Source organism: Rhinoraja longicauda, chromosome 29, assembly GCF_053455715.1.
Source record: "Rhinoraja longicauda isolate Sanriku21f chromosome 29, sRhiLon1.1, whole genome shotgun sequence".
NCBI classification, from domain to species: domain Eukaryota; kingdom Metazoa; phylum Chordata; class Chondrichthyes; order Rajiformes; family Arhynchobatidae; genus Rhinoraja; species Rhinoraja longicauda.
Genome location: NC_135981.1, coordinates 2,101,052 through 2,119,197, shown reverse-complemented (window position 1 = coordinate 2,119,197; position 18,146 = coordinate 2,101,052). Strand labels below are relative to the sequence as shown.

Genomic DNA, 18,146 nt, shown 5'->3' with positions numbered 1-18,146 from the left:
AGTGGATTGTGCGGACATTGGATCATGGTTTATTTGTTGGGATCGCGCTCTTCTTTCTCTCGGAGACTCTCAGTAAGATTCCGGAATTAAACGAGAAATTAAACAGGAACAGTCTGCGAGTCCTTTCGAGATTCTGAAACCAGTTTAATTCCTTTCTTTCTGAACTTAATTCGAACCTCATGCTAAATATTTGCTTATTTTTGATGGTTCCCATTTGGGTTTGAGTTGAAAAAGACCAACGGTCAATTTTCCGTGATGATCGGCCAGAAATATCGCGGGCAATTAACCGAAGGCCCTGGAATCAAATCCAACCTTTCCCCAGTTTGTTAGTTTATGTCGATCTAAAAACAGGTGTGCGTTGATCTTATAGCAGCCATTGATTCTAACGAGTAAATACATTCCAGTCGTTGCAAACCAATCCATCTAATGCTCGTTATGTTGAAATGTATGTTCACTTATATGTATATAAATAGACAGGTTCTGGCGATCTATTCGTATTTTCTTCTGTCGGCGTTCCAAAGCGTTGTTAGACTGCTGAGATTTTCTCTTACGACGGTCAGTTTCCTGACATAGGACAGACGAATTTCATTGTTGAACACCTGAAGGAAAATCCCAAAACGCTAGAAACGAAAAAGCCACGACATGTTGTCTAGCTTTGTGATTTATAAAATCACTATTGTTATTAACGGTGTTGAATAAATGTTACATTCTTTGCCGGGGCTGAAACTTTAAAAGCTCTATATGCCCTGTCGCCCATTTATATTCTACATCATCCAGTATATTTGTCAACCGTTTTTTTTTGTGGCCTGCGTCCGATTTTTGTTTTGAAGTTCTCTTTGGGGTGATTTTGAACGAAAGATCGGTGCGCTAGAGATACGGAAAAGTAAAAAGTGAAGAGTGAAGAGTTGTGGTGTTGGCCCGCCGTGGACGAGGAAAGCACGGCAGTGCAGTCTCGTGTCTCATGTGAATAGTTACATGTACCGAAAAAGAGACAATGCAATTCGCACTTGCTGCGTATCCGTAAACGTAATACAGGCAGATAATCTATAATAAACAAACAAAAAAAACAAAACAATAAGTTAATATCCACAACACTAGAGTAATAAACGAAGTCCTTCGTGTAACCAAAGACAGTCCGTAGAAGTTCATAGTTAAGGTTGGTCTTGTCCAATGTTCAAGGGCTTGATGGTTGTTGGGAAGAAGCTGTTCTTGAACCTGGTCGTCACGGTTTTCAAACTCTTGTTCCCTGTTCCTGACCGAAGGGGTGAAATGAGAGCGAGACCAGGTTGAGGCGAGTCTTTGAGCTAGTGAGCACAGACACAAAGCCACAGCAAGCAGCTTGGTCTGAATAGTGGATTCTGTAAATCTGTGTTCGATTACAGTTTCCTCGTAAATTTTATTAATTAGATTTTCTCCGGTGACTTATCGTTGACGCGATATGGATTGGAATTCGAAATTATTGCGCGTCCCTAAGAAAGTAATTCCTGCAAGAATTTCTCAAAGCTAGAAGGGACCTGGCGCCATTTTATGGTAGATATTCTGTACACAAAACGTTGCTCCCCCCTCATCTTCCTCACGGGTAATTCTGAACGAAACGTTATTAAACAGTGTTAACAACCGTGAAAATCTGGCCCTAACCAGGACGATTTCTTAGCTCAAATACGAGAGTATGATTGCGAATCTTTCATAAACAATGTTTAAGTCCGGTTCCTTTTACTCCTGCGGTCATCTCCACTGCACGCATCTAATTTAAATAATTTGAAATTATATATGGTTCGTTTTGTCACCATCTGGCCACCAGCACCGTAGACCAAACTGTGCGCATTACTGCCTCGTTTTTTGACCGGCCTGGTAATTGTAGTCGTAAATCCTGTGAATTCTGTACACTCCTTGAGGTGCATAGAAAGCCCGAGGTCGGTTTTGATCATTCCTACAGTTGGATTAAGATGAAGGAACAATACACGAAGCACAAATTTGTCCTAGAAGATGTAGCTTGTGTTTTATTTTATTTTGATAAGCTAAAATCTCAGACAGACATTTTGCCAAAAGTATACTTATTTTTAAAGGCGTCCTGCGTATTGCATTGCTCTGTAAATCCAAGTTTTCAGCAGGATATTCGTCTGACCGCTACACGGTTTGCCAAGGCCGAGTGCAGTGATCACCTTGAAGTTCGCGTCTAAACGTCTCTTTAAAATTACAGATGGCGAACAATTGTTCTGAATTTCGGCTTCCATTCGAAGCAATGTTCCATTCCCTATGCTTAATTCCATTCCTTATTAATTTAGTTAACCCTATTGGGCGGTGAGGCAGAACTTGAAGTATACTGCCTCAGTATAAATCTTCTTAAAATATTGATTACTTGATAGAATTTGCATGAAATATCCTAGGTTTTATTTGAGCGCCAGTATTCATTTCTGTTACCGTTCCTGAGAAGATCCACAGTTTTGCAGCGGTGTGTCCTTCGGATAAAGCCCATCTCCAGCAAACTCACTTATCATAAATAACCGCGTGTGTCACATGTTACAGTGCGTATTTATGCCCGATTATCAGACAATATGGATTAGGATAACCAAGCGCCATCGAAACAACTGGGCCGTCTTTGTTTCGTACCTGTATGGATAAATAACACAATGTAATTGTGTATCCGGCTCGCAGTTGTGTCTATTGCCCATTCCGACCTACTCCACAGTTCGTAGTCTTGTGTGTGCAGATAAACGCCTGTGTATGGGGGGGGGGGGGCGGACTGGGAGGGGGATTGGCGTGAGCGAGTGAATTTTTGTCTTCTGTACCGCACTCTATTCTACTGAGAGAGGAGATAATCTCAGTTATTAAGCTGCCTGGCTGAGAACTAGTCTCAAGGGTTTGGGATTGATGAAGTGAACTCAACCCTCTGCGAAATATCACTCCCTAACTTACCCTTAGTTTTACTTTAATTTATTGTCACGTGGAACGGGGTACCGTGAAAAGCTTTTGTTGCGTGCTAACCGGTCAGCGGAAAGACAATAAATAGAAACATAGAAAACTCGGCCCCTTCGAGCCAGCACCGCCATTCAACATGATCATGGCTGATCATCCGGAATCAGTACCCAGTTCCTGCTTTCTCCCCATATCCCTTGATGCCGTTAGCCCCAAGAGTTTTGTCCAGCTCTCTCTTGAATACATGATTACAATCGAGCCAGATACTTGGTACGCACAGGTATAGGTGATGTTCCCCAGCCCGACCCCTTAACTCACGCATCGTCCGCCCGCTCCATTGGGTTTTTACATTTGCCTAGACGGTGCCCAACTTACAATACTCCGGGCTCTCGGTCTAAGTAGGATACGGGATTATCCTTCACTGTATTCTCGTGGAATTGGTATCTCAGTCATTTTTTTGCAGAATTATTGCTGCCGTTTTGAGTGGAGGGAAATTGACCCCTGGCGTATTTGGTACACGTGGCAATAACACAGTGTAATCTGCTGTTGGGGGTTTGAAACATCACCCGGTTATGAATAGCAGGCGCCCTGATCTCCATTAAAAAAAATCATTTCAGGTGGGTGATATATTTGTCGGGTTGAGCAGATACTGCAAACTCCAGTCAGGGTCAATAACAGCAAAAAGCAGGAGATCGATCCCATTGCAAAATTACATTACATCTTGAGATTTTTAAAAAAAGGCGTGGAGTTTTAGTTTTAGTAACCAGAGCAGGTTTAATTGAGATTGAAAACGACAACTTCGCCAAATCTGCAGTTAGTCAGATGTCCATAAAATACTCCTCTCTGTCAACGTTGGGATTTAAACATTTGTGTTCAGAAATATGTGCAGTTGGATTCATGAGTCCGCGCAGGGGGAGGATTTACAAAACTGAAACTTTTTTTAAAATTATGTGAGATTTTCTGGTTCTGGAGTTGGCTTCTTTGCGCAGATTACACGGGTCTAAAATACTCACTGTCGGCTCATGCGCAACCTATATAGACTTTACTTGTTCTTTAAAAAAAAACCAAGATTGGCGTTAACTTTATGGTGAACCTTCTTCAGAAGAAGGGTCTCGACCCGAAACGTCACCCGTTCCTTCTCTCCAGAGATGCTGCCTGCCCCGCTGAGTTACTCCAGCTTTTTGTGTCTACCTTCGGTTTACACCAGCATCTGCAGTTCCTTCTTACACAAACTTTATTGTGAAGACGTGTTTGCTCTGGAAATTTGATGTTACATAAACACCTTAGGTGTGCATGAACTCAGGTTTAATAGTCATGCATAAACAGTTCAACAATTGATCCCTTAATGCGGATCTCTGCAAAATATACCGCTGGTCCGTGATTGTTTTGGTTCGGAAAGCACTACGTGAATGTGCTTTAAATATTTGCTACATCCGCAAGATTATCGTTAATTTATTTATTGTCATTTTGATTTATGCCGGTGGTCAGCTCCCGAACCAGCCGTGCTGCAATAAAGTATGAAATTAAATATAGCAGGTTCTAAGCAAGTGAACCGTCAATAAATTACTCGGTTTTATCGCTGAAACAGCAAATAAGGGGTCTGAAGGGTTCGATAATTTAAAAGGGCAAAGAGAAAGGAGTAGGACATAAAATGGAGCTGAAAAGTGAATCCTGTTTTTGTTACCATTGAAAAAATACAGAGTACGTGAGGCTCTCGGGGTACTATGGGTAAATAAGAAAAGACATACCGAAATATTCTTGGTTTCAGTGGCTGATTGTAAGGATTTGACCGCGTGAAGGGAAAATCTCGATAGATCGAATCGTGAACCCTATTCCAGTCCCATAATACAACGCCGGGCAGTGAATGACCCCAGCACAGAAATGTATTATCTGTTGTAAATCATTTACGGTGCATTGTTACATACAGTGTCTGTAGAAAGAGCATGGAACATTTATTAGATTTGCGAACCATTTTACCATTTATGCGTAATATGCCACTATTACCAAATACAACAAGTTTATACTTCGCTGTCAAGGCCACGCCTGTGCGAGAAAGTAAATTATACATCAAGCTTCAGTGCAATTACTGTAACTACAAATTTTATGCTCAATCGATGTAAGATTGTTAATGTAATTTAACTGCCTGGCTTTATTGAAACCATCCATTAACACTCAGACTTTCCAATAAATTACATATATATGCAGTGCAGAAAATAACTGCAGATGCTGGTACAAATCGAAGGTATTTATTTCACAAAACGCTGGAGTAACTCAGCAGGTCAGGCAGCATCTCAGGAGAGAAGGAATGGGTGACGTTACGGGTCGAGATCCTTCTTCAGACTGATATATATGTATGCGCATGTTGTGTATATTACAGTTTGATCATCACGCTTATTGTTGGAGGTGCCGATATTGTAATGTAAATGAAAGTATTTGTGTCCATGATTCTTTCAACATTCGCGTTATGTTCTCGTTTGTTGCTTTCTATCACGTTTTTACCAAGAGCGATTGGAAAATTGCAGAGCTCCTTCAGCGATGCTGTCGTCGCCATAATGTCTGAAAAGCTGACTGTGACTGTAAATTGTAAACTTCTTGTCCTTAACGTTGTCCCGAGAAGCGTTAATCACGTGAAGGGGTTTGGCAAAAGGGGCAGGATTACGCACTACCTTGGTTAGTAAAAGCTGAATTAACAAGCTTGTATTTGTCACGGTAACTAGGTGTTACTGAACGTCAGAAATGCATCAATTTTCCTCTCATTTCAAAACCCAGTCGGGTAGGAGGGGCCGGCGCTGCGTTCGTGGATTCCGATTGGCCGCTTGAAAGGAAGTTGTCCACAGGCGACGTCTGATGAGTCCAAGAGACATGTTAGTTTGATAAGGACCTTCTTTTCCAATGCCACCTCCCCCCCACACCACCACCTTCCCCCCACCCCACCCCCATCTGGCCCTGCTCAACAAATTAAGCTGCAGCTATGTCATGTTCGGAGAATTCTACACCAAGATCGTTTTCAGTGAGGGCTTTAATCAGCTCCAACCAGCCTGGACCTTACTATCCTGGGGGTTATTTGTCCTCTGGATCGGAGCAGGGCTACGGGGCACAGAGTTGTCATCGTAAACACGACGAGATGAACCATCAGCAAGGTCTAGGGTTGGTTCCACACCAGTACGTGTCAGGTATGGCAGGGTGGGCAACACCATCAGTACCCGGCCACGCCAGCCGTCTCCAGCAGATAAACGCTTACTCCTTCGCGTCCAGCGTGAAGGAAGAAGCCAACTATTGTTTACTGGACGGGGATAAACATGCGAAGGCGGCCCCGGAGGTGTCTGTGTACCCGAGGGTGATCTCTGAAATGTGCACCAGTGATAGTGGCAGAGTCCCAGTCCCCATCTATTTCCGTTCAGAACCGAGCTACACACCCAGCAAACCCGCGGATTACAACCAGCCGCCGTCAGCCGCGGCCCCATGCTCGATCACTTCCAGCCTTCCCTTCACCTCTTCCTTCGCCACGTCGCCTTCCTCCTCCAAACCAGGTGAAAAGGCCGTGAAAGTGATCGGCTCGAGCGACCCCGTCCGCAGGAACCCGGCAAAGCCCACAGAAGGGGGACAGAGTGACTTTGTACAAGATACACCCACTTTAGACTTCCCTGGCGGGGACCCGGCTCGTTCCGAGAGAGAAACAAAAGGTGAGTAAAAAAGCTTGAAAGAAACCCAGGCAAGCAATTACACGCATTTGGAGCAGGAACGCAGAACAGTTCTCTCATCTGCGCAAGGTGACTTTATTTAGGCTGTAAAGGACCCTTTTTGTCCACAACACAAAAGACCCACAGTCCAAATTAATACCTTGAGTAATTTATAGGACAGGCCCTTTGCGGCAGAGTAAATTGCAAACACGTTTAAGTGACCCTTTTAAAGATCAAAACAGCGAAAGATTTCTGTTCTGCAGGCAATTTCTCAATCGCATAAAAACTGCTGTAAATGTCCCCAATAAAAATAACCATCTAGGCAAAACAAATGCAATTGTGACTTTCAGGAATTATTTGAGAATGGATTGGAACAAAAATTCCAAAAGCTGATATTTCAAATGCAACATTAATATGAAATAGCGTTGGGTCACCAAAATACAGAGGATCGTGCCAACATATTAATGTAACCACAAACATTTAGGCACATTTTATGATCAGTAATGACTGATCATAGTTAAACGCTTACAAGACATATATCATTCCAAATATAAAGCAGATAAACGTGTGCCCATGTGTACATATAATGGAGTGAGAAACAAGGTGAAAAGTCGCACAAATTCGCAAGAATACTTATACGTACTTTGGTGTCAATATATTTATGTTTTTATAGGTGTGACAGAAAGAGCGAGTGGGAAAGCAAGAGCGTTGAGCTCGAATGACACTGTAAGGTTTTATAGACGTTCATGCATACAGGTTAATACACACGGATGGATATTGGCGTAAATAAAAAATACAGAGAGTGGTCGGGTTTTGGAACTGCTCTGTGAGCACCACATTGGTGACCACCAATATTTTGCATGACTTGTTGTGGGTTGCTGATGGATGGGACGTAAGCCTGGCATCACGAGAACAACAAGATGGGCAACTAGACAACGGCCTCTCAATGATAGCTCGTGTATCAAACCGTGCTAAGATGCAACCATAAATTCCAAATGATGAATATAAATAAAATGAGCTTGTTGGCAGTATCTGCTGTTTACTTAAGGTCGGCATGCTGCTATGGAGCTAAATTATGGCGCCAAATAATAATTGCACCACACAGCGCTGCAGTGATATTACTGCGTTGTTTCATGAAATCTTGCTGCTCCTTAAATTAGTAAGAAATGTGTGGCATCGACAAATATATTATTTTTCCAAGATATCTGAAACAGCGTTTTTTTCCCCCAATTGGTGCCAACAATTTCATTCGTGCCAATAAACTGGCTTTTTCGATTTTCTTGGCATTGCGTCGCACATTTGTTTGGGAATTTCCTTGTGTTTAATGGAAGGGCAAGGCAATAATATAAAATATAAAGCAGGCTAACGTTTACCACTTCTCAAGAGGAAAGGGTTAGTAAACACCAGGATGCAATAACTCAGAGGAAGTTGCAACTAATAGGGATCTACCAAAACGGATTTCCTCCATTACACTCACACACACCAAAGTAGTAAAAAAAACTCCAAAACAAAGCCATTTCAACACGACTCGGCAAATCCTTTGTAATAAATAAAAAGGTGATCTCTAACGGGTTGAATGGTTAGTTCCTTGTTTGTGTCTGGTCTTCCCTGTGTGATATTGAGACCTAAATATATGTCGAAGGGATAGGCTGCTCTTTCCTTCAGACACTGACTTTATTGAGTGTTTACCCATATAATCGGGTGTAACAAACCAAGAGACCAAACTAGACATCAAGTCACAATGGCGTATAGAAATGTTAGCATTGTTATGGAAATGTGAGACATGTTAGTTACACGTTACACTTAGAATCTGAGTCAAAGTATTGTACCTCGGCCTGATGTATCCCTTGTCAGACGAGATATACAAGAAATAAACCTTTCAGGTCAAATTAGCTGATAATTAGGAAGAGACATTGAACTTTTTCTAATTTCTAATTGATATTTTGAGCGTGAAAGTTATTGATAATATTTGGTGCAAGAACGTAAGTTAAATGAGGAGTCCAATCGAGCTACATGCTGGGAAGTTCCGACTTAAAGATCTTTGGTCGAACGACATATTGACCTGCCTGGGCATTGCTACCATTTACTAACAAGCATCTTCATTTGATACGACTCTTCTGTTTACTTTAGAACGAATGAATCGTTGGACTGTTCTCTGAGAGATCACTCATCGCTGGCTGAATATAATTCCGCAGAGAGCAATATCGTCCAGAAATGCTTTGTTTAAAAACATAAGCAAAACGTGTGCTGCATAGAACAGCTGGCATGCCACATTTCTGGAGATTATGTGACTTCCCGGTTTCTATTTTTTAATGGAAATACATAAAAAGAAAAACTAAACTTAATGACAAACTCGCGCCATCTTTACTGTTCTGAAGTAATATCAGTTTCACACAAAGAGTCTAATGATATTAGATAGCTGCTAATGAAGATCTACTTTTTAATTGAATTGGAATTCCACATATTTTGAAAGACACAATCCATGCTAATAACAACGGAAAGTGTAATGCGACGATATGATTCGATTTAAATGTATTCGTTGGTTCTTCGTTTGCAATACGTGTTGTTATTATTCATTTAGAATAGTTGACAAGACTTAAACTATGAATATAGTTCAAACATATAATCACTATCAATTGAGATTTCCCAGCATTTTGTTAGCAGACGTTATGCTGTAATTAATTAACAAACTACTCTGCAATCCATTTTAATTTTTAACTCTCGATTCTGCTTTGGCGTATTTCATCTCAAGTCCTTGGCACTCTGACCACTTAGTCAAATGAGTCTTTTTGTGATTTTAACTTAGGACCGGAGAGGCACCCACAGCATGTAATCCCCGCGTTGTTGGAAGCACCCTTAATTAATTAAGTTAGTTGAATAACTAAGCTCTTCTTCACGACATAAGTTACGTGAAATGAACAGCGCACTATCTGTAAGATAAAAGTATCGGAGAAGCCTAGAAGATGCCAGACCATCAATATCTGAGTTTTGTTTTTCTTTTGAAACTTTTATCTCATTTGGTAAACAGGTGAAGGAAATGTTAGAATTTTAAATATGTGCTTCTATGTATGAAATTAAAAAGAAAATATCACAAGTTGACATGTATTTCATATTATCTGTCGCCACAATATGCAGAAGGAACATTCGTAATGCGCTGCAGTTATTTCAATATCAGTCCACGCACACAGGCTTGTATTAAACGACGTTTTGTGTAACTTTATAAACATACTTGAGGAATGTAATATCCGGAATTATTGCGTTAAATATTGGGAATTGTAATATGAAACTTAGCGTGATGGATTTTTTTATAAGAGTTTTTGAATTCTCAGCAAGGTCACGGTCAACCATTAACCATTTGCGTTTAGGTTCAGCAGCGACATTCGGATTGTTCCGGATTGAAAGCTTTCGGGGAAAAGAAGAACCCTGTTGCTCATTCTGCGCCATTTCGTGATCTGTCGACGTTTTAAAAAATGGTATCAGTTTTTTTCTGGGACATTAACTCAGAGCAACTGTATATGCAAAAATGGCGTGTTTCCCACGTGGCATAATGTTTATTCCTGTGTTTCAAAATTAAGATTGTACTCTCTGTACGACTATAGTTAAGACCAATGAAATTACCATTGATGTTTCGTTGTCATCTAGGCCCTTTGTAATGTCCTCTCTTAGAACTATTTAAACGTATACAGTTGACAGGATTTCGTTATTACATTTAATATTTATCATGCATAACAAACTTTTACTACACAGATGGTGGAAAACATGGATAAGTCCTGTGTCTACAATTTGCCAATCGTCACAATAATGTATCGCATACCAATATAACGCCGCATCGGCAGATGCATTTAATAGTGCGAATTAGCTCAAGCAATACGATAGGCAGAGAAAATTCGCTGTTTTGAAATGCATGACTTTACGTTTCAGCATTGTGAGTTTCATCAACGTACTGTGAACAACTTAGCGAATGGCAAAATATTGCACCACCTTTTGGCATTATAACTAACAAAATAAATATGGAAGTTTTAACTAAAGAAAGAAAAATAAAATGTTTTCCAAGTAGCCTGATGCCTCGGTTGAAAAGAATGTGTGTCCATATTTTAATTTCTTTCTCGCTCGCTGCTAGGGAGTTACTTTCTCTCCCTTATATAAAACGTTAACGTGAAAATTTCATGCAAATACATTATGGGACTTAAAGATTATTTTGTAAGGTGAGAACTCACTTTTAAAAGAATCCAGCAGCATTGCATTTTGCAAGTTGGTAGGTGTTTAATAGATTTTAGCGAGATATCTGCAGGGTATAAACCTCTTGATCTTAAACTTGTAAACCAGGGTGTTTATGCCATTAATTAAATTTTATTTCCTGCTAATGCAAAATTCTATCCGTTGCGGGGTAAGCATAACGACGTTCACAGAGCAGCTATTAAGATTTCAAGTCTATTTGCAGTCGACGTGGAAGGTCCTGGCAATAGCAATAGGGCACAGTGCAGTGAGCATTGGTTTTGATATTTCCCTTTACAGTTCATTCACTCCCATTGATTCCCAGTCTTACCGGAAATCGCATGTTCGATGCAATATGCATTCAATATAACATTTCAATTTGAAGTTAGGTAGGCACTGGCTGTGCTTATTCGTCTATGAGCAATCTCCCCATTTAAGTAACGCTGGAATATATTTTGTTGATCGCAAAGTTGTACTCCAGCAATGCAGTATAATGGCCGCGAGGTTTCACAATCGTCTATAGCATTCAATGATGGGGATGAAGGAAAATATCAAGGGTTCATATCCCCCCAGTAAACAATGAGCTGAAATTCTGACTCACTCCCCGCTCCCTAGTCAGAAAGCTCTTTGAAGCTCCTGGGTATTACACTGTTGGCGGTAAAATAGGGAAAGCCGATAATTCATCAGGTCATTTGACAATTTGTTTTTCCCGATTGACAGAAAGCGCGAAGACCGAGAGTACGACAAACTGGATGACTGCGAAGGGAGGAAGAAAGAAACGTTGTCCGTACAGCAAGTACCAGACTCTGGAACTGGAAAAGGAGTTTCTCTTTAACATGTACTTGACTCGAGAGCGCCGCCTGGAGATCAGTCGAGGCGTGAATCTAACCGACAGGCAGGTCAAAATCTGGTTTCAAAACAGAAGAATGAAGCTGAAAAAGATGAGCCGAGAGCACAGGATTCGAGAAATATCAACTGCTTTCCCCATCTGAAAACGTCACGATGCTTTGATTTGATTAAAGAAGAGACGACGAACAATGTCGTGGAGGAATCCGAATACTACAACAGCATTGGAAGATGGGGAAGGGGAGGGGAGGGGGAAAGGTTGGAGGGGGGGATTTGCTAGACATTGGGACGAGTTACAAGTTCAGGTCTAGTCACCAGAACTACTTGGAGAAACTTCAGAGGAAGGCGAAATGGTGGCATTGCGAACTTGTAATTTCAACCCAATGGGCTTACCTTCTGCAAAACAAATTTAACAAACGCTGAAGACTCTGTTCCCGTTCAGGAGAACATTAATTGTCATGATTCATGTAGCATCATTTCTCATAGTCGTGCCGAATGAATCGTAAAGCAAAAACCCAAGAAGTCAATAACACATCGGGCTTTTTTTGTTCGTTTTCTTCTTTTAGGTGCTTATAAACTATTTTTTATTAATTCAGCATTTATGTATTATGCTTAGAAGACTTATTATTTTAAGGGAACTTCCATTTAGTGAAGGACATAGAGAATTGACAGTTGGACGAGAACACCATATAAGCTTCTGGCATATTTTGCCCGCAAAAGTATCTGAAGCGTTTATAAAGTATAAATCAACAGACCATCAAAGTACTGGGAGCCATGGACGCGTGGTTATTCAAAGGATGTGGCTCACCAAATTAAATTTGTGGTATTTATTTTACTTATCTTCGGTTTCATCTCGTTTTCTTTTATTGTAAGTTACACAGGAGGACAGAAAGGTAAATATAAATATATAATCCATGAGCGTGGAGCAGATGTGAGAGACGCTGGTCATTGTGTGGACATTAATTATAAATTATTTCAGTTATTCCCATATTCTTTCAGTAAACACCCCCCCCCCCCCCAACCAAGTCCCAAGTACGAACTTGTACATTAAAACATTTTTCCTGGAGGACTCCAGATATACCCAAACATATCCCATGAAGTTAAATAGAAGTGCATGGGACAACGAAACAACGAGGCATTCAGTGCATGCCGTTCTAAGTAAGATTATAACGCGCGTCTGTTCGGCGTTCAGGGCAAAAGAAATAAGAGTAGGCCTCTAGGCCCCTGGCGCTTGTTCCACCATTTAATGAAGTCATGGCTGATCTTTTATCCCAGCGCACTTTCCAGCACTAATCCCATATCCCTTGACTCCCTTAATATCTAAAGCTCAATTGACCCTTGACTAGAATATACCAAGTAACTCGTTCTCCGCCGCTCTCTTGGGCAGCGTATTCAAACGTCTCGAAGAACGAAACGACTTGAAGTTTTAAAACTAAAATCGCATTGGGATCATGCGGACTACCGTCGAGGTTAACACAACATTCCATAATTGACGCGGTTCAACGTCTGGAAATTTCTATTAACTTAGATTCTGCAACACGTTAATTTAAAACATATTAGTTAGTACAACGAAAGGAGCAAGTAACAAGATTGAACTCATGATTGATATATAAAAGAATATTTACCCTCTGGGTTTTTTTCTGGCAGTGTTACTTTGACTGACTTAAAGAGGCTAAAATCAGTCACGAATAAACATGCACACCTGGCACATATCTCCTAAAACCCAAAACAATTTGTAAAGACTCCCGGTAGCTATTAATTTCATTTTTATTGCAAACTGCTGGTGACCTACACTTTTCCCCCTTGCATCCTGGACCTCACGTTGGGGAACTAAATGTTTAACAAGTCTGAGCTTCAAGTTTAGCTTTCCTTTCTCACACTGCTCCACGCCGAGTGAAGAGCTCCGACCAAACGTAAAACAATTTGAGAAACCACTAACTTAAAGCGAAATTTTAATTCTATTTGCAGACTACTTACATCGGCAAATTAAAATATGTACACACAATGCTAATGAAAAGTAAAACCAATGAAGGACTCTATTAAAAAATCTGTAGCAGTGATCACGTGGCCATAGAGTAATTGAGGAGAACTCAGCATGTAATATACTATCGGTGCTGATTAGGCCTCTTACACCTTTAGTGGACATTCTACATAAACCGTGTTTTGTATTGATTAATACATTGTGTTTTATAAACATTCATCAAAATATCTGACATTTAACACGTGCAAAGAGCATGATCCTGTCGTCTCAATTCGTTTTTCAGGTGGTGGAGGTTTGTCAGATACGAACTGTGTAACGTTGGATTAAAATGTTATATTTATTTTAAAAATAGTGTAAAAAGAATTGTTATACCAAAGATTATTAACTTTGTGTCCATCGCATCTTGTTTATAATCAAGCACTCTGAACTCTGCACAACGTCCTTGCAAGAGACGGGGATAAAAAAAAGGGAGTGTTAGTACTTGATCAATATGAAAACCCACTCCTCGGTGTTTAGATGAAGTATTTTGTTTTCATGTTGGTCAACCAATGCAACGACTTTCTTCTGTAAAGCATATTCTGTATATATCACGGCTTGAAGTCGTTGCATCGTTTCCTAGGCATTGTTACAGGTCAATATTAAAACACAAATTTAAAAAAAACAGTGTTTGTCTGCATTTCTGTAGTTTCAAAAATTGTTTGTTATTTAATATTTTCAAATCTACTTAAATTTATTGGGGCTATTTAGTGGCTCTCCCTTGAAGCCTGACTCGTGTATATCATGCACCGTGGTTGGCTGATTGTGGACCCGTGAAATTGACCTGAAATGGACAACTTGGTAGTTGAGAGGGGAAAAAAAGACAGAGAATTGTGATTTTCCCAGCCCCAAAGCAATCCCTCGCAGTTTGAAATGTATTTGGTATCCGGTGTCGGCGATTTAAATACCATCGAGACGGTCGTAACCTGACTGTGGGCACCGACGATGCTCCATGGACAAACACGTCTACATTTGTAAGGTTTTATGGCAGCTAAATGTGTTTGGCAAGCTGCTGTCATGTAGGACTTGTTGGACTTGGGCAGTTTGGCTGTGAACGGCACGCCACAAGACATAGCTTTGAGATCAGGAAATGGTCATCCTTCTCTTTTCTTGACAACTGGATAACTTGGCTTTCAAGATTTTGGAAAACGTGAGGAAAATGGTAGGACATTGTTGTCACGTCAGATACATATATATATATATTCTGCAGCGACATTTTATAAGAATGGTTACTAAGACTTTGACTTTGTAGAAATTTGAACTTTAATATTTTCCAAATTAGTTGATGTCAACAGTTCGGTGATCAGCTTAAAAGGTGAAATGTTGACTCATCCCTGCGGTATTGAAGCAGATTAGTGAGGTTTGTGGCTACGCCGACCTATAGTGTCATGGCACAGACAAAGTAAGATTAACACGCTACGGTCTACACTGTTAGAACAATTCAAAATGGTTAGACAGGATTCCTGAGCAGGCATTGACTTTCATATTTAATCACCTATCTTCACATTTCTTATAATTATTTGCTTTTATTATTTGATGTTTTAATAACCGTATCCAGCTGAAGCATATTTTGCATAGTTGGTCTTTATTTTACTGTTCGGCCCGTTAGGACCAGGCACTGGCGCCAGCGAAATTGAACTGTTGAGTGACTTAGGTAGTTTCATGTTGTTGGGCTTCTGTTTGATCGCAGTGACAAGAAACTGCCTGAATTACCCCAGTTATTGACATCGCAAACTTTTGGATTTTAAATAAACAAAAGTGGAGTCGCTGGCATTTGCGACGAAGAAATAAAATTGTATATATGTATCAACGTGTTGCAGAAGGATGGTGGCTCAAACAAGGCCTGGTGAGCATTGTTTTTGAAGATGAACCGAGGAATCAAATTGTCTAATTATCTCCAATACGATACATGCATAGATGGTAACATAACGTCTGTGCAATCAAATAACATGGCATGTTAACTCGTTCAAATTCTGTATACTTTCCTCAATGCTAAATATATAGTTGTGGAATTGCGTTGTTGGGGCTAATTGTTGGATTAACTTGTCTACTTCTGAGAATCCAGCATCCTACGTGGGAAGAAAGGCGAATTAATAATGTACAGAAATTCGTGTATATATATATAAATATATAAATATGTGTATGTGTGTGTGTGTGTGTGTGTGTGTGTGTGTATGTGTGTGTGTACGCACGCGTGTGTATGTACTGTATGTATATATATACATACACACACACGAACACACACACACACACATATATATATATTAATGTATATATACATATTTATTTATATATGCGTGTGTATGTGTGCGCGCGCGCTTGTGTGTGTATATATATACACACACACAAGCGCGCGCGCACACATACACACGCATATATAAATAAATATGTATATATACATTAATATATATATATATGTGTGTGTGTGTGTGTTCGTGTGTGTGTATGTGTGTGTGTGTGTGTGTGTGTATATATATATGCGTGTGTGTGTATACTCTATTTACTCACGAACTTCAATCTTCATAATACTATGTATTATTTGGTATATATATGTATGTGGCTGTGTGTATGTCTGTCTGTGTATTTATACACACACACACACACACACACACACACACACACACACACACACACACACACACACACACACACACACACACACACACACACACACACACACACACACACACAGAAACGACACAGAAACGACCCACGAACTTAAGAAATTAAGCCATTCGCTCCTGGCTACTACCAAGCTGTGCAAGTCTACGAGTTTAAATGAAGTTTTAAACGCCCGGCATCTTTAACAATAACGAGTTTCTGCTGTCTCCCTCTGCTTGGTACATTTAATGGTGCGTTGAAAATATGCAGATGAGCAGGACCCACGCACTACATATATATATATAGACACCAAATAACTGTACATTGTATAATGAAGGTTGAAGTTCGTGGGTCGTTTCTGTGAAGTTATGGCTGATTGAAGAATTGATTCCGTATTGCTCAACTTATTTCTCTGTTTAGTGGCAGAAGAATATAAAGGCGCTGATAAACTGCATGGTCTACTTTATAGTATGTTTGCGTTGTTTCATCAGGTGGCTTGATCAGATGTAAATTATAATTTAAGAAAACATAATTTAACATATGAGATGGCGAATGTAAGCACGTTCCACACGGCCAATCATAAGGTGATATTTGTGGCCTTGCAAGTCTGATATTTTCGGTTCCAGGATGTAATTTATCCAAGCATGTATTAATATGTATATTAATCAATCAATCAATAATAATGATTGTGCAGAGCTTTATACTGAACAAATGCAGATGGATATTATTCTTGGTGGGGATATTCAAATGGTTCACAAGATAAGGAGACAAGACCGCCTCAGTTTGGACCATTTGGAGAGGGTTGGGTTTTCTCTCCTCACATTCCCGTTTCAGCGATATCTTTAAAAATTGGAAGTTTGGCTAGCAGTTCCACAATTCGTTGGTTTTAACTGTCAGTGGGCAATCTGGTCCGCCGGCAAAATTATTACCGGCTCCTGCGTAAAACACTCCAAACACGATACCTAGTCGCCCAGTGATTATGGAAGGGAATTAAAGTAAAGGATGTTAATATCATATGTGGTTTGGCCATGTTTTATAACTGTATAACTCTCTTTTCCTCATGTGTTGAATGCTATTTATTACAAACGAGCTTCGTTTGTTTTTCCTACTCATCTGCATATTTTCAATGCACCATTAAATGTACCAAGCAGAGGGAGACAGCAGGAACTCGTTATTGTTAAAGATGCCGGGCGTTTAAAACTTCATTTAAACTCATGGACTTGCACAGCTTGGTAGTAGCCAGGAGCGAATGGGTTCATTTCTTGTGCATTTAGGTTTGATATAAACCTCTTTCTTTAAATCTAAATGCGGCGATCCCACCCCAATGGTTCGCAGCGACCCCGAACGACAGGACGTTTCCTATTCATGATGCTGGCGCTGGAGACAAACGCCATTTTTTTGGTTGGCAGCGATCTGGATATGTGGTGTAAAAGACTTTAAAATATAACCGCATCAATGTGGAATGCACTGAAATTGTCCGTTGATCTGCACTGATTGAACATAGATTCGCATTAGGGCTCCGGTGCACAGAAATTTGTAGAGTAAATCTAGCCATAAATTTCTTTGTCCTTTTACAATCTTAATCGTTAAAATGCGGTTGTTACGCGTTATGCTTAAGTTACAATGTGCCTCCGTTCTCTTGTTTAGGAACTGTTACCGTCTCTATTTGAAACACATTTGACTGACTACATAAAATAGAAAAACAGGCTTTGTCGCTAGCTCTCTAATGGCCCAGAGTGTCATTATTCGTTTTACTTTGTTGACAGTGAAAGTCCAATCGCTATGAAGATCTGTGAAAACTAGGTTGTGTGTGTTTAAATATCTTATTTGCGAAAATAAGGCAATGCAATCTCTAAAGACACGTCAGGAAA

General features: G+C 40.1%; 1 protein-coding gene across 1 annotated transcript; it reads left to right on the top strand.

Moving 5' to 3' along the window:
- Positions 1-5,887: 5,887 nt before the first annotated feature.
- Positions 5,888-11,803, top strand: hoxb10a (homeobox B10a). The gene is made up of 2 exons (XM_078424715.1): positions 5,888-6,599; positions 11,532-11,803. The coding sequence occupies exons 1-2, from the start codon at positions 5,888-5,890 to the stop codon at positions 11,801-11,803; spliced, it is 984 nt and encodes a 327-aa protein (XP_078280841.1).
- Positions 11,804-18,146: the final 6,343 nt, after the last annotated feature.